The sequence below is a fragment of the Coregonus clupeaformis genome, chromosome 12 (genome assembly GCF_020615455.1).
Source record: "Coregonus clupeaformis isolate EN_2021a chromosome 12, ASM2061545v1, whole genome shotgun sequence".
NCBI classification, from domain to species: Eukaryota; Metazoa; Chordata; class Actinopteri; order Salmoniformes; family Salmonidae; genus Coregonus; species Coregonus clupeaformis.
The window spans coordinates 30,301,865-30,324,287 of NC_059203.1; the positions used below are offsets into that span (position 1 = coordinate 30,301,865).

General features: G+C 45.0%; 1 protein-coding gene across 1 annotated transcript; it reads right to left on the minus strand.

The window, feature by feature from the left end:
• Positions 1-12,854: 12,854 nt before the first annotated feature.
• On the minus strand, positions 12,855-21,197 carry LOC121578189 (kelch repeat and BTB domain-containing protein 12-like). The gene is made up of 6 exons (XM_041892374.2): positions 21,036-21,197; positions 19,431-20,609; positions 15,003-15,273; positions 14,524-14,674; positions 14,036-14,233; positions 12,855-13,596 (listed from the first exon to the last, which is right to left on the minus strand). The coding sequence occupies exons 2-6, from the start codon at positions 20,507-20,509 to the stop codon at positions 13,427-13,429; spliced, it is 1,869 nt and encodes a 622-aa protein (XP_041748308.1). The 5' UTR covers positions 20,510-20,609; positions 21,036-21,197; the 3' UTR covers positions 12,855-13,426.
• Between the last annotated feature and the right edge of the window lie 1,226 nt (positions 21,198-22,423).

Here is a 22,423-nt window from a genome sequence, read left to right on the forward strand (position 1 = left end):
GTTCCTAACCCGGTTCGTTTTTAAGATCACATACATCCCTGGGTCCCAGAATGGTAAGGCAGACGCCCTGTCCCGGCGGTATGACACAGAGGAGAGGTCCAACGAGCATACTTCCATACTGCCTGAGTCTTGTTTGGTGGCTCCTGTGGTATGGGAGGTCGATTCAGAAATCGAGCGGGCACTGCGTACCGACCCTACTCCCCCCGAGTGTCCTGTGGGGCGGACGTACGTTCCGCTCGAGATTCGTGATCGACTTATTTATTGGGCTCATACATCACCCTCCTCTGGACATCCAGGTATTGGCCGGACATTGCACTGTCTTAGCATGAAATACTGGTGGCCAACGTTAGCCAGGGATGTGAGGGTTTATGTCTCCTCCTGCTCGGTGTGTGCCCAGTGTAAGGCGCCTAGACATTTGCCCAGGGGTAAGCTACATCCCCTGCCCGTTCCACAACGACCCTGGTCCCACCTATCGGTGGATTTTGTTACCGACCTTCCCCCCTCCCAGGGGAATACCACCATTTTGGTCGTTGTGGATCGGTTTTCCAAGGCCTGTCGTCTCCTTCCCATGCTGGGTCTCCCTACTGCCCTACAAACCGCTGAGGCCCTATTCACCCATGTTTTCCGGCACTATGGGGTACCCGAGGATATAGTGTCTGACCGAGGTCCCCAGTTCACCTCCAGAGTTTGGGGGGCGTTCATGGAACGGTTGGGGGTCTCGGTAAGCCTTACCTCGGGGTACCACCCGGAGAGCAATGGGCAGGTGGAACGTGTCAACCAGGATGTGGGTAGGTTTTTGAGGTCCTATTGCCGGGACCGGCCGGAGGAGTGGTCTAGGTTCATCCCCTGGGCAGAGATGGCCCAGAACTCTCTCCGCCACTCTTCCACCAATTTAACACCCTTCCAGTGTGTTTTAGGTTATCAGCCGGTCCTGGCACCATGGCACGAGAGCCAGATCGAGGCCCCTGCGGTGGACGAGTGGATTCGGCGCTCGGAGGAGACGTGGGGACGCTGCCCATGTCCATCTGCAGCGTGCCATCCGTCAACAAAAGGCGAGCGCCGACCGCCACCGCAGTGAGGCACCGGTGTACGCACCGGGAGATCGAGTCTGGCTCTCGACTCGAAACCTGCCCCTCCGCCTGCCCTGCCGGAAGCTGGGTCGGCGGTTTGTGGGGCCCTTCAAAGTCCTGAGAAGATTGAACGAGGTGTGTTACAGGTTACAACTGCCTATGGAGTATAAAAATATTAACCCCTCGTTCCATGTGTCTCTTCTCAGGCCGGTGGTAGCTGGCCCACTCCAAGAGGATGAGATAGGAGAGACCCCTCCGCCCCCTTTGGACATCGAGGGGGCCCCGGCGTACAGAGTCCGTACCATCTTGGACTCGAGGCGCCGGATGAGTGGTCTCCAGTATCTCGTGGAGTGGGAGGGGTACGGTCCGGAGGAACGGTGCTGGGTGCCCAGGAGGGACATACTCGATCCATCCCTCCTGACTGAGTTTCACCATGGGCATCCCACGCGCCCGGGTCCGCGTCCTCCTGGCTGTCCCCGAGGCCGGGGTCGGCGCACGGCTGGAGCCGCGCGTCAAGGGGGGGGTACTGTCACGGTTTCGGCCGAGGCTGCTCCTCCTCCTTGTTCGGGCAGGCTTCGGCGTTCGCCGTCCCCGGAGTATTAGCTGCCACCGCTCTATGTGTCTGCATTTGATTATGTTTGTCTGTCTGTATCACCTGTGTCCAATTGTGTAATTATTACGTGTCCTATAAGTTCCTTGTTTTGTTCTAGTAATTTTGTGTGTTGTTGCTTCCTGCCTTTGTGTCGGAGCTTTGTGTTTTGCTCCCGTTTTGTTTCGTGTTTTAGTGTTTACGCGTGTGCGTAATTTTCCCTCGCCTCGTTGTTTGTTTTGAGGTCGGAGGTTTTCGACTTACATTTTGATGACTATTAAAGTCTGTTGGACTTTACCTCTGTGTCCTGCCCCTGACTCCTCCACCACATCCACATCGGTATCATTGACAATAATACTGGTTTTAAATAATTAAGTTGAAGCAATTTGGTTTATTATTTAATTTAACGTTTGATGTTTGACCCTGCAAAATACTGGTTAAATAATTAGACTGAAATAATTAGGTTTGTCATTGAAATATAAATATGCACCGACTTTCACTAATTAGGTGGGAATAATTTGATTTAAATAAATAGATAGACATACTTTAAATAATTAAATAACGGACGAATATTACAAATTAAAACGAAAAACATGACTACCAGTGGAGAAGCGGAAAGAATATTGAAGGTTCTAAAATCCACACTTGAAACTAATGGAGGAAAGGACGGGAAGGAAGAAGCAGTGAGAGAGAGAGAGAGAGAGAGAGAGAGAGAGAGTAGGAGGGGGCAAGTACCCACTGATAGCCTTACCTAATCTATTGGCGGGGAATGAAAGAGGCCCCAGCAACCTTAAATGTATAATGTATGAACTTGCCCACCCGAACGAAGACGTACATCATGGGTGAGAAAGTAGAGAATATTTACATTTGCATTTTTTGTCATTTAGCAGACGCTCTTGTCCAGAGCGACTTGTAGGAGCAATTGGGGTTGGGTGCCTTGCTCGGGGGCACATCGGCAGATTTCTTGCCTGGTCGGCTCGGGGATTGGAACCGGCGACCTCTCGGTTGCTGGCACGGTGCTCTTGGTTACTGGGCTACCTGCCGCCCCATATGAGTTTAAGGTTGTGCCGTTGTTTGATCATGTGATGGGGTTTGATGGGTGATCGGACCATGACTGGTGTGGTTATGGAAGTAATGTATAAATAGTGGAGAGCCAATAGGGGGTTCCATTGAACTATTATGTTTTGTTGGGCATTTCGGTGGCATGGGGTGGGGTCTGTGTGTATGAGTGAATTCGGCGGCTGGTATGGGTGGTGACCGGATACTACTGAGTATTTGGTTTGTTGATGTTGAATGGAAGATTTGTAGCGTGGTTGGGGTTAAATAGAAAGACTCACTTATTCAATAGGGAATGGGTGAATGGAGAGATAGTTTTTGTGTTGCTAAATGAGGTGAGAGCTAGTGCGGTTTTCATTTGGTGACGTCACTTGCTCTATGAACTGGAAGTATATACTTTGACAGGATCGCGGAATGTGTGGGGTGACTGGCAATGTATGTAGAGGGTCCCTGGTTCGAACCCAGGTAGGGACAGTGGGTAAAGCTTTCGCATTGGGGCTATAGACCTAGATTACTACGTGGATTGAGAAATGTGAAAGGTTGAATTAGATAGCTTAAGTAGAAGTATTCTAGAAAGGTCTATGAAAATATGTTACAAGGTCCCCGCGCCTCCCCCGTTGTGTAGGAAGGAGCAAGGGGAGGGGTGAGAGATAGTTCAAATGATAGGAATATCATTAAATGTATGCTTATCAATGAGAGCAAGTATTTGTTTTATTAATTAGGGCCTAATCAGAGAGAACAGTTAAGGAAATTGAATAGCGAACTGAAATGGCGATAGAGCTGTGAAAATTGAGCCGAGGACAAAGGAGAATAATTTATGGCTCTGGTTAGCGAAAAAAAAATAGCACCAACCTATAGTGGGTTCTAGATTTGTTAAATAAACAAACTTATATTTTAAACTAAAGTAATGCAATAGGCTACAATTATAACATTATCAGAAAAAGGCACAATTTAATGTGAAATAGTTATTACAATTATTATTAATAGTTATTACAGTTATTATCATTGATCCAGTAATGATAGAAGGACAGTAGAGGAAAGGCAAGGGATTAAATCTCATTTAGGGAAGGAAGAGGAGTATGAAGATATATTAGGGAGAAAATACCATTAACTGAGGGATATAAAACGTTTAGCTGAAAAAGACAACAGGAATAATTTACCTTACACCCTAATATAGACATTAGACCACACCAGAAGTAGAGATGGCAGGATTACCAGTAGCAATCATGAAGAGAAGGTTCCCAGAAAATAGTGAAGATATTGGTAATATCTCTAACAAATGAGAAAAAGGACCAGAAAGATAGTAACTAAATTGCCAAAGGAGGGAACATTTGATGTAACCGTGATTGTATTGGCTAAAAAATGAAATATGACATTTACAGGGGGGACAGGAACAATAGAAGGGGAGACAGATTTTCCTAGGGGGTTGATCAAATAATTGATAATGGATCAATTGAGATGAGATCACATGTAGCAGATTTAGGGTAATCAATTAAATAATCATTGTATACTCGAGGAATTTTGAGTGGTTTTATGGATTAGTTATGAGGAATTAGATTGATACAAACAATTATTGATCGGTTAGGACTGGGGATATCTGTATCATGTTTTGTGTGTACTACCATCTTTAGATTACTGAAGGTAATTGAAGGTTAACAAAATGTATAACCAGGAGAAAGAGATAAGCTTATCTCATTGGAATGTTGCCCAGGGCTAGGGGGAGCAGTAGTGAAGTTAGGCAGTATTTAGGTCATAAAAGTGAGCTACCAAATTAAGTGGGGCCTGGCTATTTGTGGTTGTTGTTTTTCAAGTTGGGTTTTTCAAATAAAAAACAACACACCTAGTATGATGGTTATAAAGGGTTGTTATGTTAAAATTAGGGGGTAAAAATAAGGGATGGCAATTGGATGATAAATTACCAATATTACCTAAGTGATTGTTTAGGTAGGTGGTAATACTGACACATGGGCAAAACATGTGTCAAAAGGGGGATGATAAGTAGATGGTAGGATTAAATAATAAATATATACGAAGGAGAGGACAAAATACTTTAAGAAAAAGTCTGAAATAGAAATTGAGAGCTGAACACGTGTGAAGATAGTTTATTAACCACACCCGTATGTCAGAGGTTTTGTGCCCCACAGGTGAACTAAAGGAGAAGGTGACCCACTCTATCTAACCAGGTGACTGGTGAGCATCCAGTCCCTAAAGAAGAAAAACTGGAAGCAGGCCTGTTGGGAAGGGCCCTATCAGGTTATATTGGTCACTGCCTTTGCCATTAGAATAGCAGAAAGAGCAACCTGGGTCCACGTTACCCACTGCAAAAAGGTAAGAACACATGCAAGCACCACTGAACACATGCAGAGTTAGAGAGAAGAACTAGACCAATAGGGTCTGGGGATCACCTCTGTTAACGAAGATCTCCTACCCCGACCTATCATCACTGTAGTGTGAGTATGGGGTAGTACCAAGCAGAAAGACTGAGGACAGGAGAGGGTTGGTGGTTTTTGGGAATATGGATAACTTGAGTTGCATCATAGTCTCGGTAATGGTCTTGATATGTCAAGATCCACCACCAATTGTGCTATGCCCTTACCATTGTTAAGAAGTAAAAGAGAAGAGAAGCGACCCGACATACTGACCGTCAAGGACGAGTGGCCTACAAAATGGGAGTCAGAGAAGGGCAGACTGTCAGATTCAGAATAAGGGTTAGGGACGTAGCCAATGGGTGGGGTACATGTCAATAAGCAAATTGGGATGATAAAATCCTATTATATTCGTGTTCGGCCCCCACGGCGGATTGTTCCTAGACTCAGGTGTTTAAATACACTTGGGGATGGGGATATGAGACCGGGCGGGACTGAACATCCAGATGGGGGGTAAAGAGAAACAAAGACATCACCAATTATCAATTTAAGATAGTAGTAATGTGACAGACTTAAGTTCGGAAGCACAGGAGAGAATTTTGAACCTTACAGCCCCTGTAACTGATGTGTGGTGGGCTTGTGCCAGTAAAGGCAGTGTAAGGCAGAAAATTCCAAAAGGGTGGCTAGATACGTGCGCCCTGGTTCTACTGGTTCAGCTAGTTAGAATTAGTTACCAGGAACCAAGGATTAAACAGATGTAGGAGGAGTTTTAACAAGAAGGAGAATAGCCCTATTTAGATGGATGCGATTGGGATACCAAGGGGGGTATCGGATGGATACCGAGCTATGAAACAATTAGGGGAAGGGTTTACTACCACGTTCTTTTGGTGGGTGACAATAAAAAAAATTGTGAATTGGATTAATTATATCTATTACGACCAACAACGATTTATTGGCTGGACTAGGGATGCAACAGAAGGGATCTTTGAACAATTATCCGCCATCTCACTCTTATGACTTAGTAAAAAGAGATTGGCTCTAGATCAGGCAGAAAGGGGTGGTGTCTATAGAATGGTAAGCCATTGTTGTACGTTTATCCCTAACAATACCAGTCCTGACAGGAGTATCTCTAAAGCCCTAGTTGGTATAGATAAACTATCAGCTGAAATGAAGAGCAACGGACTGTTCTCCTGGTTGAATGATTGGTTTGGTAAGTACTCTGTTATGGTGGTTACTGGATTTCTGACCCTAGTAGTTGTGTTTCTAATATTAATGTGCTGTGCTGCCTGTGTAATTCCTTGTTTGAGAAAGTCTGTTACAGATGTCGTGCATACGGCTGGTATGATGCCCCTCCTAGGGGCTCAAGAAGGGGATGCAGACACTGAGTCTAGCTTTCGGAAGAAACTGGGGTTGACAAAGGATGACCCTTGGTTTGCTATTGGTGAGGTGGTGGAGTGACACCCTAGAGGGTGTCTAAAGGGGGCCAAAGTTTACTTCCCTGTTTATGTTTTATGCTTTATTAATCAAGTTAACTATTGTGAATGTTTGTCTTTCCTTATGTGAAGGTTTGAAGTTCCTGGGTGGCTGGTAGCCAACCTAGTACAAGTTAGGTGTAGATGGAAGGACTGAAGGCCTTTTTATTATCATTATTGCCTATTAATAAAAGTGTGATTCTTTTTGTTTGTATTGTATTTTAATGAGTGACACCCTAGTGGGTGTCAAAAGGGGAAATCCTAAATTTCCCTGAAATTTCTTATTTTGGGTTCACACCCAGCGGGTGTGAAAAGGGGGATGTTGGGATCTATTTTCTTATAACTAGATGTGATGCCTAGCTTAGAAAGAATACATTAATGATTAAACATAATAGGTTTGTGCTGTACTGATATAGATTGTTTAACATAACAAGCTGTGATTAATGTGAGGAACCATTATGGGGGTAGGCTGAGACAGACTTGTGACTCACATACACACATATGTTCTGCTACAGTGGAGAGAAACAGACTATGTCTGAGGTTGCTGACACGAGACAAGTTGTGGAGATAAAAACTAATGCCTGGCAACAGTGAAGCGCCAAGGGTCTGGGACCAGCCTGTGCGCCAACGATAGGCTGAGTAAGTCTAAAACCACGCTCAGTCTCTACTCTGATAGGCCTGCTTGGAGCAGGAACTATCTCTGTCAGAGTATTTAAAGAAGAACTTATAACAATGGCTCAGTTCTCTGACTGCCCTGCGTGGTTTTTCAGTGGGCCCGTATATCAGAACATCATATTTACCATTCAAGTGTTTGCATTAATTAAAATACTAGTCTATTTTAGAAGACGTGTATTGACCTCTTTTTGTTCCTATACCAGATTTGAATTGATGCAACATAACAACATGCAAGTCGCTTAGAACAATTTCTCTTAACTTTTAGTATAATATATTTTGTAATTCTCATTAATAAACATGTTTATAAAGGACATAATCTCTGGGACCAGTAGATAGAACACTTGTTCAGTAGTCAAATGATGATCTTGTGCACATTTTATTTTTTAGAAAATGTCTTATAACCTCTATTTTTTAATTATGATAAATGAGCTGGTCTCAGTGGCTATAATGGACAGTATGTAACGTAGATTGATGGTGGCTATCTTTTTACATAGGTCTATAGTGCTATGGAATTTATTGTGTATTAATTAGGATTACCTTTCAACGTATTTCACAGTGCAGCAAAACATAGCCAGTCTGCAGGATGGCTTTGCACAGCAGTTTGAGGCCATGCTGAATAAACTGAGCTCCCAGAATCAGATGCTGAGAGAGATGGAGGACAGAGCCGCCAAGGTGAGGACAGGTGGCATTTATAACTGTAATTTCAAGCCTAGGTCCTGATGTTGAATTGACACTTAATGAGGGTGTTTGGAGTGAAAGTTGGTAACAAGTGTGATACTTAAGTGATAATGCCCGAGAAGCTGGTGTTTGGAGGATATATTGGCACGGGTGTTGTTAGGGCCGAGACGAAGTCGAGGGTCGGCAAACCGTGCCAAGATATTCTCCAAACACGCGCTTCGAGGGCATTATCACTTTTATACAACGAGTTACCAACATATTCAAATCTAGGGTTGCTACCCAAGCCGGCTGATCGTTCGTTCTATCGGTTCGGTTTCCAGAAACGCGACCCAGTCGTTAAGTTTTTTCTTATCCCTTGCTTGCTAGCTAGCTAATTTACAGTCAAACAGTGCAGCCAGAATAACAACAATAAGTAGCTGCATTTGCATTTGCATTTGTTTAAGCTGTTTTCTAGTGACAGTTATTTGGATACATCCATAACAATGAGCTAATGATGCGTAATTTCACCTAGCATAGAAAATGTGCTCTCTCATCAGGACACTGTTGTTCAGAAGAGCTAGCCAACAACACATCTAACACAATCACTTAAAATTGAAGCAGGGAAGACTGCAAACTAGCTGGATTTCGTTTGGTTTTACCAGTTTTCTATTGATATTTCTTTGTATACAGTGCATTCGGAAAGTATTCAGACCCCTTGACTTTTTCCACATTTTGTTACATTATAGACTTATTCTAAAATTGATTAAATTGTTCCCCCCCCTCATCAATCTACACACAATACCCCATAATGGCAAGGCAAAAACAGGTTTTAGAAAGTTTAGCAAATGTATAAAAAATGAATAAACTGAAATATCACATTTACATAAGTATTCAGACCCTTTACTCAGTACTTTGTTGAAGCAACTTTGGCAGCGATTACAGCCTCGATTCTTCTTGGGTATGACGCTACAAACTTGGCACAACTGTATTTGGGGAGTTTCTTCTCTGCAGATCCTCTCAAGCTCTGTCAGGTTGGATGGGGGCGTCGCTGCACAGCTATTTTCAGATCTCTCCAGAGATGTTCGATCGGGTTCAAGTCCGGGCTTTGGCTGGGCCACTCAAGGACATTCAGAGACTTGTCCCGAAGCCAATCCTGCGTTGTCTTGGCTGTGTGCTTAGGGTCATTGTCCTGTTGGAAGGTGAACCTTCGCCCCAGACTGAGGTCCTGAGCACTCTGGAGCAGGTTTTGATCAAGGATCTCTCTGTACTCTCTGTTCATATTTGCCTCGATCCTGACTAGTCTCCTAGTCTCTGCCGCTGAAAAACATCCCCACAGCATGATGCTGCCATCACTATGCTTCACCGTAGGGATGGTGCCAGGTTTCCTCCAGACGTGACTCTTGGCATTCAGGCCAAAGAGTTCAGTCTTGGTTTCATCAGACCAGAGAATCTTCTTTCTCATGGTCTGAGAGTCTTTAGGTGCCTTTTGGCAAACTCCAAGCGGGCTGTCTTGTGCCTTATACTGAGGAGTGGCTTCCGTCTGGCCACTCTACCATAAAGGCCTGATTGGTGGAGTGCTGCAGAGATGGTTGTCCTTCTCGAAGGTTCTCCCATCTACACAGAGGAACTCTGGAGCTCTGTCAGAGTGACCATCAGGTTCTTGGTCACCTCCCTGACCAAGGCCCTTCTCCCCCGATTGCTCAGTTTGGCCGGGCGGCCAGCTCTAGGAAGAGTCTTGGTGGTTCCAAACTTCTTCCACTGTGTTCTTGGGGACCTTCTATGCTGCAGACATTTTTTTGGTACCATTCCACCAGATCTGTGCCTCTGCACAATCCTGTCTCTGAGCTCTACGGACAATTCCTTTGACCTCATGGCTTGGTTTTTGCTCTGACATGCACTGTCAACTGTGGGGCCTTATATAGACAGGAGTGTGCCTTTCCAAATCATGTCCAATCAATTGAATTTACCACAGGTGGACTCCAATCAAGTTGTAGAAACATCTCAAGGATGATCAATGGAAACAGGATGCACCTGAGCTCAATTTCGAGTCTCATAGCAAAGGGTCTGAATACTTATGTAAATAAGGTATTTCTGTTTTTTGTTTTTTTTTACATTTGCAAGCATTTCTAAAAACCGGTTTTCACTTTCTCATTAGGGGTATTGTGTGTAGATTGATGAGGAAAATGTTTAATGAATCAATTTTAGAAAAAGGCTGTAACGTAACAAAATGTGGAAAAGGTCAAGGGGTCTGAATACTCTCCGAATGCACTGTATATCCATACAAATGATGCTGATTCATGATTTCGACTGGCTGCGCAGTCAGATGGAACAGAATAAATATGCATTCTAACGTCATAGATCTAGCCTTGGTAATTTATGGAATAGACACCGTCTGGAATGCGGTTATAACCAATCAGCATTCAGGATTAGACCCACCTGATTAGACCCAAACATTAGCTGGACGGCACACACAATATTTGGTTCTGAGTGCTGAGAATACTATTTGACATACTTAAGATAATAATTTCATGTAAGTTATGTACATTTGATTCTGTTGTGTTTGCTTTGAGTTATTATGGGTACAAACAAACGTTGTTGTCCTCTATTCTGTCCTAGACTACAGCACATGCAGGGCCTGCAGCAGAAGCTGGAGGTCCTGAGACGTGAGCAGAGCCGAGATCAAAGCATGCTAGGAGAAGCCTTGTCTCTTCTAGGCACCTTGGTTTCCCAGCACTGGTCCGAACCCCACCCCACCCGTCAGGGTGACAGACAGCACGGTCCAGACATCCCCAGGACTTGTAGAGGTTCTGCCTGGTGAGTGAGGAGAAGAGGTACTTCGAAGGTGTACGTGTCTGCGGTGCGACAGTGGCCACAGCACCTTGTAAAGCAGTGGCATCGTGTGGTGTAGGGGAGACGGAAAGAGGGGCGGCTGCACCCTGCAGAGAGAGGACCCAGAGAAGGACCCTCAGAGACATGTGACCAGGGCCAGGCCGTGGCCCCAGAGCCCTGTACCTTCCTCCTGTGATGATGGGGAGGAGGATCAGCTGGAGCGGTATAGCCAGATCAAATCAAATTGTATTTGTCACATGCGCCGAATACAACAACCTTACACCATGATGGTGCTGGATAAGCCGGCTAAGACCTCCTGGCAAGGGGTGTTCCCATACCGCACACGCTGTACCACTGTGACTTACGGACCAGGGACAGGCACAGGACACGCTGCAACTACAGCCCTACAGTACCCCATGCAGGGCTTTCAGGACCCCAGCAGGGCCTATGCGCTGCTACAGGATGTGAGGAGCACCCGCACCATCATGAACCCAAACTGCGACACAGAGCAGAGCAGCCAGCCCGACCACAGTGAGCTTGCAGCGGTACCCTCAGAGAGCCCCAAGGGCAGGAGCACCATGGCTGTATGTAGGTTCACCCAGAGAGGCCAGAGACAGAGGAAACAGCCCTTCAGGAGCAGGAGGAGGGCACTGATGCCATCACAAACCAGGAGTAATGGTGGAGTAGTGTGCAGGGGTCAGGACGAGAACCGACAGCCCCTCAAAACCAAAGGATGCAGGGAGCTGGATCGACTAGCAAAGAGCAGCATGATCCCAACAGAATGGAATGGACATTCTCAAACCAGAACCTCCGAAACGACAGCAGGACATGGAGAAAAGGTCTAACAGAGAGAAACAGAGGCTTATGGCAGCTGTTTGACATGAACTGTGATTCTGATTTATGTCTGATGGGGAATCAGGATGTCAGTGTATGGAGGGAATGAGGAGGGAGTTGTTTGACAAGCTGTTGTATTTGGTTAAACTCACTGTAAAAACAAAAGTTCACTGTAAAAAAGCACTTTGTGTTTGAGTGTTTTCAAAAACCTTGAAATTGACAGTAAAATTAAACCTTTTATAGAAAAATATGAGATACACTAATATTTGTGTTTTGTTGATTAATTGTGTGATGAATGGTCAGAGATGAATATCTGGCCACAAAGAAAAGGAGGGGATCAAATGAGGGAAGCAGTGGGATGAATAGTTGAAAGGTAGTTGTTTTGTAGATCATTTTTCCAATCCTTACTCACTGAGTGAATTATTGCCAAACAAAACTGACCAGATATATGAAAGTAAAAGTCTTATGGTGTCATAGTCAACCACGAGGGCACATGCATTGCATGCTTGACAAATAGCACAAACGTATGACATGACAATATCAACTGTGATTTTGGAGCCTTTTATAGCTTTCAAGGGCCAATTCATCTCCCGTCATAAAGGAGAATGGCAACGCATAACTAGGCCAACACATGGTCAGAGCCCCCTCACGTGTCACGTGTAGGACCCTCTCTCGTCACCTGTTTTTGCAATTCTACACTGTGTGTACAAAACATTAGGAACACCTTCATATTATTTCGTTGCACTTCCTTTTGCACTTAGAACAATTAGTCGGGGCATGGACTCTACAAGGTGTCGAAAACATTCCACAGGGATGCTGGCCCATGTTGACTCCAATGCTTCGCACAGTTATGTCAAGTTGTCTGGATGTCCTTTGGGTGGTGGACCATTCTTGATACACATGGGAAACTGTTGAGCGTGAAAAACCCATCAGCATTACAGTTCTTGACACACTTAAACTGGTGTGCCTGGCACCTACTACCATACCCCGTTCAAAGGCACTTAAATATTTTGTTTTACCATCAATGGCACACATACACAATCCATGTCTCAATTGTCTCAAGGCTTAAAAATCCTTCTTTAACCTGTCTCCTCCCCTTTGTCTACACTGATTGAAGTGAACTTAACAATTGACATCAATAAGGGATCATAGCTTTCATCTGGATTCACCTGGTCAGTCTGTCATGGAAAGAGCAGGTGTTCCTAATGTTTTGTATACTCAGTGTATAGTACTGTACAGGGTTGGAGAACGAGGTAGTGGCAGTGTTCCTTCCCCTTTGAAGTATTTCCACAAATACACGTTTAAGCCTGAGCAAAGACTCAATTTTATTTAAGCTTTATTTGCATGACAAAAATATAATCTTGAACACAGATGTAAAGAGTAAAAAGCGGTGGATGATTGATATACAATAACTAGATTGTGAAGGACCTGTCTACGGTTTACTTTCCATTATTCTAGAGATAGCCAGAGGCATTTTACAACGACATACAAAATCGCAACAATTATATTTACAAGCTGTGCCATAAAACCCACTAAGGTATGATATTCATTGAAGATAAATACAATGTTTACTTCTAAATGTGCAACTCAGTAGGTCATATACAGTTCAAGACAAGTGCAGAGTTGTATTTTGTGTAGTGCCCCACTCAGGTCAGGGCTTCAAACACTAACTGTGTAATGTCACAAGAGATCAAATGCGTCTCAGTAAACCAACAACCACCACCAGGATCAGCCAGCACTACTGAATTTTGACTCCTGGCCCACAGCAGCGGAAAGGTCTTCCTCAATATTATCCGCTCTCAGTTTTCATAAAAAAATATTATTGCCCAAGCTGCTCTTAGATAAGAACAGGTCCTTAGACCTTAGGGTGGGTGGGTGTCACTGAGTTACTAGGTCTGCCGGGGGAGACATGAGCTCCCGGGGATTGAGGCTTGCCACCAAGCAGACGTCGTAGGCATCATGCATCAGAACATGGCGGGCCACCACGGTCCAGCAGTTCTCCCATGGGTCTAGTTCCAGGATGTCCTTGATTATGTCCTCATGACGATCTGAGGGAAACAAGGATCGGGATAGGCCAGGAATATAATTTTTGTCACTATTAGAATCAGGCATTTTAAAGAGTGGTGCGGCAATCAAATTAAACAGCATTCAGCTACAGTCAACTTGTTAAGTTCTTAAAAGGACAGGTCATCTTTTACTCAAACAAGTCCCACATGATGTCACAGTTTTACGAACAGTGGAAAGTTGAAAAGGCACTTGCTGCAGGTGCATGGGAATAATGCGATAACTTCAAAGAAAATAGAAACCCGCACACTGCTCTTGCTAGTATCACTTAATTTTATTGAAGCTTACGTTTTGGCCTTCAAAGCTCTGACGAAGGCCTAGAGGCCGACACGTAAGCTTCAATAAAATTAAGTGATACTAGCGAGAGCAGTGTGCGGGTTTATCTTTTTTATGAACAGTGGAAAGGAAAGTGGGTTTAGTTACCAGCTCCCTTGTAGTATCCGCACACATATAGCTTGCCCCCCACCACTCCGGCGTTGGAGGCATTGCTGCGTAGCGATAGCTGCGGAGAGGGCATAGTGGGCCCATCTCTCCAGAAGTCTCCATCAGGGTTGTAGATCTCCACAGCATCAAGGCAACGACGGGACTGCCCACGATCTACCCCCTCACAGCCGATGCCCCCTGTTAGAACACAACTGGGTTGTTTTCGTGTACTGGGACATTTACTTCCTGTGTTGTCAAGTACTACTTTCAAAAACTCTTGAAATCTAATCTGTCCAAACATACTGTTTATGTTGAGGGGGGTTGAGGGGTTTCTCTAGGAGAAATCAGACACTGAACATCAAATTATGAGGAATAATCACTGGTTGCTGACACAAAGTGACCATCATCGTCATGACCATCATGAAACGAATAAAAGCAATGTGCTAAAAACCAAACGGCGTATGTGTTATTTATCTTTTAAATCTCACCCATCACGTAGATTTCCCCATTGAGCACCACAGCACTACAGCGGTACTTGGAGTGCTTCATGGGACCCAGCTCTGTCCACTTGTTTGTCTCAGGGTCATACTCCAACAGACGGTTACTCAAGCGGTCTGGCTCGTCGTCCATCCGCCAGGACTGCCAGGGGGATTGACAGGACAGGACAGGACAGGTGCAGAGTTTAGAGAAGGAGGAGGGGATAGAGAGCGGGCTCACAGTCACACACTGACACAGATAGTGTGTCTCTCTGCTCACAAGGCCTCACAGCCTCAAGCATAGTGTGTACATGAGTGAGAGTGAGGGACTCTAAAAATACATGGATGTTTTGAGACTGAATTAAACAAATGTGAAATGCCCCCTGGCCACGCACGCACACACACACGCACACACACACAGCTAATACAGAGCAGCATTGACTGACTTTTCATCTTACTGTATATCAAACCCCTTCTCTTTAGACCATTACCTGTGGAGTTCGACCCCCGAGCACGTAGAGGCGGTCCTTCAGACGGACCACACTATGATAGGCCAGTGGCATGGGTAGCGGGGCGGCACTACGCCAAGGCCCACCCTGCAGGGACCAGCGCTCCACACAGTTGGTGATGAGGTACTGGTTCTTCAGCTTCATCTGGCCTCCCAGTAGGTAAATAGTATCACCCAGTGCCCCCAGCGCGTATGAGTCTCGGTATTCAGCTGAGCTCAGGTGCTCCCAGGTCCCCTGGGCCTCCACCCTGTACCTGAGGAGGCCAACACAGACAAGAGTCAGGGACAGGGGTTTTAGTCCGACTCTAGCATGCTAAGATAAACACAGGAGTGCTGACCATCATTCTCAGCTAGCTTTTCGCGTGGTGCTGATTGGTAAGACGCTTCAAGAGGGAGATGTCATGACTTGCCCTCATGGGTTGAGGATCATTCCTGCTAGGCAAAGGTTTGAACACCCCCTTTCCTGGGGGCAAGTTTTATGACTTAACAGCCAGTCATAAATAGTTTGCAGAAAAGGACTCCTTTTGGTCTCTAGTATGGGAAGAAAGAATTTCCCTGTGAGACAAAGGAAGTCTTCCCGCCAAGACTCCAACATCCAAAAGTGGATAATGAAACAATATTCCTACTTAAAAGAATGTGGAAAATGGTCAGTGGGGATCTAAAGAATAATAATGTCATATTGTTTATTATTTTGTGATGTCATTAAGGATGGTATCAAGTAATAACTGTAACTCAGAAAGTGTACATATTCTATCTATCAAGTTTACATCTAAATGTTGTATAAAATATATTATTAAGTATGAGAGTATTTTGGTGAAGATAGGAATGTGATTTTAGTCTTCTTCTAAAGATAATAGTTTTTCATATAAACTATGCACAGTGACTAGCCACGCCCCGAGTGACATCAGAGATCGTGTAAACATGATGGAACGCCCCTTTTACCCCGAGTGCATAAAAAGCCTTGAAAAACAAATCAACCTTTAGACCAGCAGATGTGAAGCGTGAAGCTACACGTTACAAAATGGTTAGACTAGAAAGACCAGCAGACGTGAAGCATGAGCCAAACGTTGCAAATGGTTGAATTTCTACAAGACCAGTAAGCCCCACGGCATAAAATGGTTGACACTCTACAAGACCAAGAAGCGTGAAGCTGAAGCTAAACGTTACAAAATGGTTGGACTAGAAAGAACAGAAAACGTGAGACGTTAGTCCACACATTTGAAATGGAAAAACTCTCAACCTCTCAACCTCTACACGAGGTGAAGAAGAAGACAATGCACTAGACCTTATCATTTCAGTCTGCAGCTGGCATGTACAGTTGAAGTCGGAAGTTTACATACACCTTAGCCAAACACATTTAAACTCAGTTTTTCACAATTCCTGACATTTAATCCTAATAAAAATTCCCTGTCTTAGGTCAGTTAGGATCACCACTTTATTTTAAGAATGTGAAATGTCAGAATAATAGTAGAGAGAAGGATTTATTTCAGCTTTTATTTCTTTCATCACATTCCCAGTGGGTCAGAAGTTTACATACACTCAATTAGTATTTGGTAGCATTGCCTTTAAATTGTTTAACTTGGGTCAAACGTTTCGGGTAGCCTTCCACAAGCTTCCCACAATAAATTGGGTGAATTTTGGCCCATTCCTCCTGATAGAGCTGGTGTAACTGAGTCAGGTTTGTAGGCCTCCTTGCTCGCGCACACGCTTTTTCAGTTCTGCCCACAAATGTTCTATAGGATTGAGGTCATGGCTTTGCGATGGCCACTTCAATACCTTTACTTAGTTGTCCTTAAGCCATTTTGCCACAACTTTGGAAGTATGCTTGGGTTCATTGTCCATTTGGAAGACCCATTTGCGACCAAGCTTTAACTTCCTGACTGATGTCTTGAGATGTTGCTTCAATATATCCACATAATTTTCCTTCCTCATGATGCCATCTATTTTGTGAAGTGCACCAGTCCCTCCTGCAGCAAAGCACCCCCACAGCATGATGCTGCCACCCCCGTGCTTCATGGTTGGGATGGTGTTCTTCGGCTTGCAAGAATCCCCCTTTTTCTTCCAAACATAACGATGGTCATTATGGCCAAACAGTTCTATTTTTGTTTCAATAGACCAGAGGACATTTCTCCAAAAAGTACGATATTTGTCCCCATGTGCAGTTGCAAACCGTAGTCTGGCTTTTTTTATGGCCGTTTTGGAGCAGTGGCTTCTTCCTTGCTGAGCGGCCTTTCAGGTGATGTCGAAATAGGACTCGTTTTACTGTGGATATAGATACTTTTGTCCCTGTTTCCTCCAGCATCTTCACAAGGTCTTTTGCTGTTGTTCTGGGATTGATTTGCACTTTTCACACCAAAGTACGTTCATCTCTAGGAGACAGAATGCGTCTCCTTCCTGAGCGGTATGACGGCTGTGTGGTCCCATGGTGTTTATACTTGCGTACTATTGTTTGTACAGATGAACATGGTACCTTCAGGCGTTGGGAAATTGCTCCCAAGGATGAACCAGACTTGTGGAGGTCTACAATGTTTTTTTCTGAGGTCTTGGCTGATTTCTTTTGATTTTCCCATGATGTCAACCAAAGAGGCACGGAGTTTGAAGGTAGGCCTTGAAATACATCCACAGGTACACCTCCAATTGACTCAAATTATGTCAATTAGCCTACCAGAAGCTTCTAAAGCCATGACATAATTTTCTGGAATTTTCCAAGCTGTTTAAAGGCACAGTCAACTTAGTGTATGTAAACTTCTGACCCACTGGAATTGTGATACAGTGAATTATAAGTGAAATAATCTGTCTGTAAACAATTGTTGGAAAAATTACTTGTGTCATGCACAAAGTCGACGTCCTAACCGACTTGCCAAAACTATAGTTTGTTAACAAGAAATGTGTGTAGTGGTTGAAAAACGAGTTTTAATGACTCCAACCTAAGTGTATGTAAACTTCCGACTTCAACTGTATAGTCGTCTAGAGAACTTTCACTAAAGACACGAGATAGAGGACAATCCCTCTCAGACAACCGCTGGTACATCTGAAGTATATCCATTCTAACCACCACTACGACCAGAAACTCTACCAAGGACATTGAGATCTCTGGTGGGCAAACCAGAGTCCTACATCATCAACTCAACTATCGAGGACAGCAACACGTAAATACATGTTGCATTTCTAATCCAAATGAGCGTTATTAGGGTGCATAAGTATTATGATTACTGTGAGCGTAGTCTCCAAAGTAACTACGATAGTTTGAATCTCTGTCTCTCCCTTCCATTCTGACCCCTCCACTACCCAAGCATTCATGCTAATGTTAATCCAGTCCACTAGGGTCCTGTTTTCATTGTATTACGTTAGTAATCAATAACCTGTGTGTGTTTGTATTGTGTTATTATTTAGTTAGTTAGTAAATAAATAATTAAGTCAATTTGTGTATTGCTGATTCATCAATAAGGTTAGGGTTTTTGCAGGTTCAAGGATTATGTGACGTTCAGAATGAGACTGATAAGAGGTAATTATTTAATAAGTGACAGTTATCGATATATATAACATACATATCTTCTAAGAGTTTAATTCGGGAGATGGTAACTCATTAAACAACTTCTTCCGTGGTGCCCCAAATTCCTAATGAGTTAATTGTTACAAGATTAATTTAATCGAGTGACAATTAAACATAGTTAGGTGATTCGATAAATAACAGTCATACATTAAAGTAAGTCACGTCACGACAGCGGTCACGTGTGCTAGCAAGGAAGAGGCCCTGGGTTCAAGCCTCAGTGTGAGCCAAATAAGGAGGAAGCGGTACTCGCTAAGCAAGCAGAGTTTACATACGCACTCTACCTGGCCACACACTCTACCTGGGTACGCACTCTACCTGGCCACACACTCCACCTGGGTACACACTCCACCTGGGTACACACTCCACCTGGCCACGCACTCTACCTGGCCACGCACTCCACCTGGGTACGCACTCTACCTGGCCACACACTCCACCTGGCCACACACTCCACCTGGGTACACACTCCACCTGGGTACACACTCCACCTGGCCACACACTCCACCTGGCCACACACTCCACCTGGCAACACACTCCACCTGGCCACACACTCCACCTGGGTACACACTCCACCTGGGTACACACTCCACCTGGCCACACACTCCACCTGGCCACACACTCCACCTGACCACACACTCCACCTGGCCACACACTCCACCTGGCTACACACTCCACCTGGGTACACACTCCACCTGGCCACACACTCCACCTGGCCACACACTCCAACTGGCCACACACTCCACCTGGCCACACACTCCACCTGGCCACAGCACATAAACAGTATGCCACTGACTGTCACTCTCATCACTGACCAATATGTTTATTACTGCTGATGATCTCATTCAAAACACACATTCCTACCTGAATATCTCCACATTCCTGTCCGTCTGCCTGGCCATTTTCCTCACTCCTGCCTCCCCAGCCACCACAATCTCGTTGCCCTCGGTGACGACCCCGGCACACACGAATCCCAGAACATCTCCATAGCGTGGGGACGTGATGTAGTAGGTGCGGCCCGTGGAGGGGGCATAGCAGAAGCTGCGTTCTGAATAATTTCCATACCGCGATCGGATCCCTCCGCCCTCGTTGCCGATGCAGAGCAGCAGATCTGTGGTCTCCATCCCATAGCGGAGCTTCAGTTTCCGGGGAGCAGCTGCAGGATGCATCCCAGTGGCCTCCAGAGCCTCCTCCATCATCTCCAGACACTCTGCATCTGCCAGAAGGGACATATTCCTCTTCATGGCCTCCTTCAGGTAGTCAGGGGCCACCAGGGGGAGGCGCACCTTCCTCAGGAGCTCAGCCAGGTGTCTACTCCGCCCGTCCTCCACCCAGTCTCCCAGAGTGTCCTGCCTGACCCAGCGCAGCACCACGTCCAGGATGGTCTCCTCCCGTGACACGTTGAGGTCGTCAGAGCTCAGCAGCGCCCCAAGCTGATGGGCCTCTAGTTCTAGAATCTCCTCGCTCATACACACCTGAACGAAGTGTGTCCGTAGGTATCTCTGGGCATGGTCGGCCAGCTCCTCGGCTCCCAGGTCACGGGCGTAGTAGTACACCCCGAGGCAGTTGGAAGCGTCCATGTTCTCCCTCATGTGGCTCTGGCAGCGGTTGAACACCTCGTCCATCTGTAGAAGGAAGGCAGCGACGGACACCCCCTGTACATTTGCGTTGTTGAGTGGGAGCTCAGAACAGTACATGTAGTTCAACAATAGACTCAGGCTATCGGCTGGGGTGTCACGCAGAAATACTTCCCTAGTATTGCACTCCCGCAGGCCACAGGTGAACATGACCCGGAAGTAAGGGCTGAAGGCTGAGAGGACCACGCGGTGGCAGGGGAAGCTGATGCCCTCAGCCACAAGCACCACATCTGTCAGCTTCTCTGTCTCCCTCATCTTCCTCAGCTGGTCCAGAAGACCCAGACTGTGTTTAGCTCTCAGATCCATTTGGATCTAATGTCTATTCAACAGTAATAACTTAACTCAGAATTTTTTTTGAAAAACAGAAATAGATTTAAATAAATATAAAAACAAGGAGGTTCTTTATCTGAAAAGTAGAGAAAGAAAGAAACAGAAGTTCAATGTTGATCTGATCAAGCCCCCAGTACATTGTTTTCATTTATGTTGAGTAGAGTTTTGTAATCGAAGTCATTTTGTGAATATTGTATAGTTAAAAAGACATTCATTATCTTCAAATGTGTAGTTCTGACCTTGTCAATATAAATCAGTAAGTGTGAAGAGCCTTTCTTACTGGAATTCCCATTTCCCACATTGACACTTAGACCACAGCATAACAGTACAGCAACTAAAGCATGGCCATGCCCTGCTGCCGCTGCGAAACCAGGGATCCATGTTAAACACTAATCAGTATCATCTCCCACTATGCATTGTGTTACTAAAGTCTTACGCCCTTTAGTCTTATTAGAGAGTATTTTGCCCTTTGATCAGTCAAGCCTATTTCATCCTGTCCTACCAGTCAGTGGGAATCCTCTTATTCCAGTAGACCATCAGGTTCCTCAGCCAGCCAGGCTGCAGGCGTTGTTGTTAATGTAGCTGAATGCACCTGGAAGAGGGGTCAGAGAGTGACAGGGGGCCTAGCTATCCTCTCTGAAACACTGTTTACCTACCCCTTCCCTCGCTGCCTGCCTGAATGCCCTGGCCCTCTGAGCTGAGCAACACACCTTAAAATAGACTGATATGGGCAATGGAACAGCAACTAGGTCATAGAGGCAGCAGGCATATAGCGGTGAGGGGCACACTTTGTTTTTACACAGAATAATGTCAGGAGACTCACATATGATAATGTTGTGTAATGTTGAGCAATGCTCTTGTCGAATTTCACAAGTATAATATAACCCAATTGCTATTCTTTGCTATTGCTATATTTTTGGGGGAAAGGGGGGGTGGGGGTGGGTTCTCGATCACGTGTAGGCTTATGTATCTGTGGAATGGCACATAGAACCAGCTTCTGGGTTGGATTCGAATTTCACGACATCACTCTCTTAAAGTGACTACAGTCATTTTGAATGATAATAATCACAATATTCAAAATAATCATAATAATAAACTTGCGATGATGCAGCTGATACTTTGTTCATACCACTCAACAGATTGATGTTAAAATATTAACCTGAGGTGGTGTGAACCATAGAATTAGGAATTAGTCATTTCATAGGATCTCTATGGTGTGAACATCCTGAACAAAGCAATGAATGACCCTTCTGACCCCTACAGGTATTGCAAGAAACAACAACTGTGATATCCTGTGTAGTCCGTAAATCAGAAATCAGTCAGTAATCTATAATTTTCTTGATGTTGCTTTTTCCATATCTGTCTGTCCACTGTCCTCTAAACCACAGCTGTCTGTAATAGATGACAGGACTAGTATGTCATCAGCTACTGGCTGCCTGGTGTTTTCATGGTTCATTAGCAACACTTTTGCAGTGTAAGGAATCTGGTGGTGGAACACCTCCTTCCTATGACCAGAGTGCAGTCCGGACACCCCAGATTTCCTGAAATGAGGCTCTTCAAGACTTTGAATGACCAAATATGAGGAGGAAAAATGTCTCCTAGTTAGCCATCCCCTACACGCGATGAACCCCCCTCCATTGTGGTGACAGTACTCTCATCTCTGATAGTGATACAGAACCTCAGTCAATGGAAATGCCCATGCGCTTTAGGTGAAAAAGTTTACTTTTTAGTAAACCTGTTTTATTCGGTGTTACCTGTCATATTGTATAAAAGAGGGACTGACAGGCACTTCAAGCGACTTACACAGGGAGGAAGAAATAGCCCAACCTGGTACCACAAGGTGGTATGGGTGCAGGCGGAGGGCTAGGGGGTACGGAGTGGAGTGTGTGA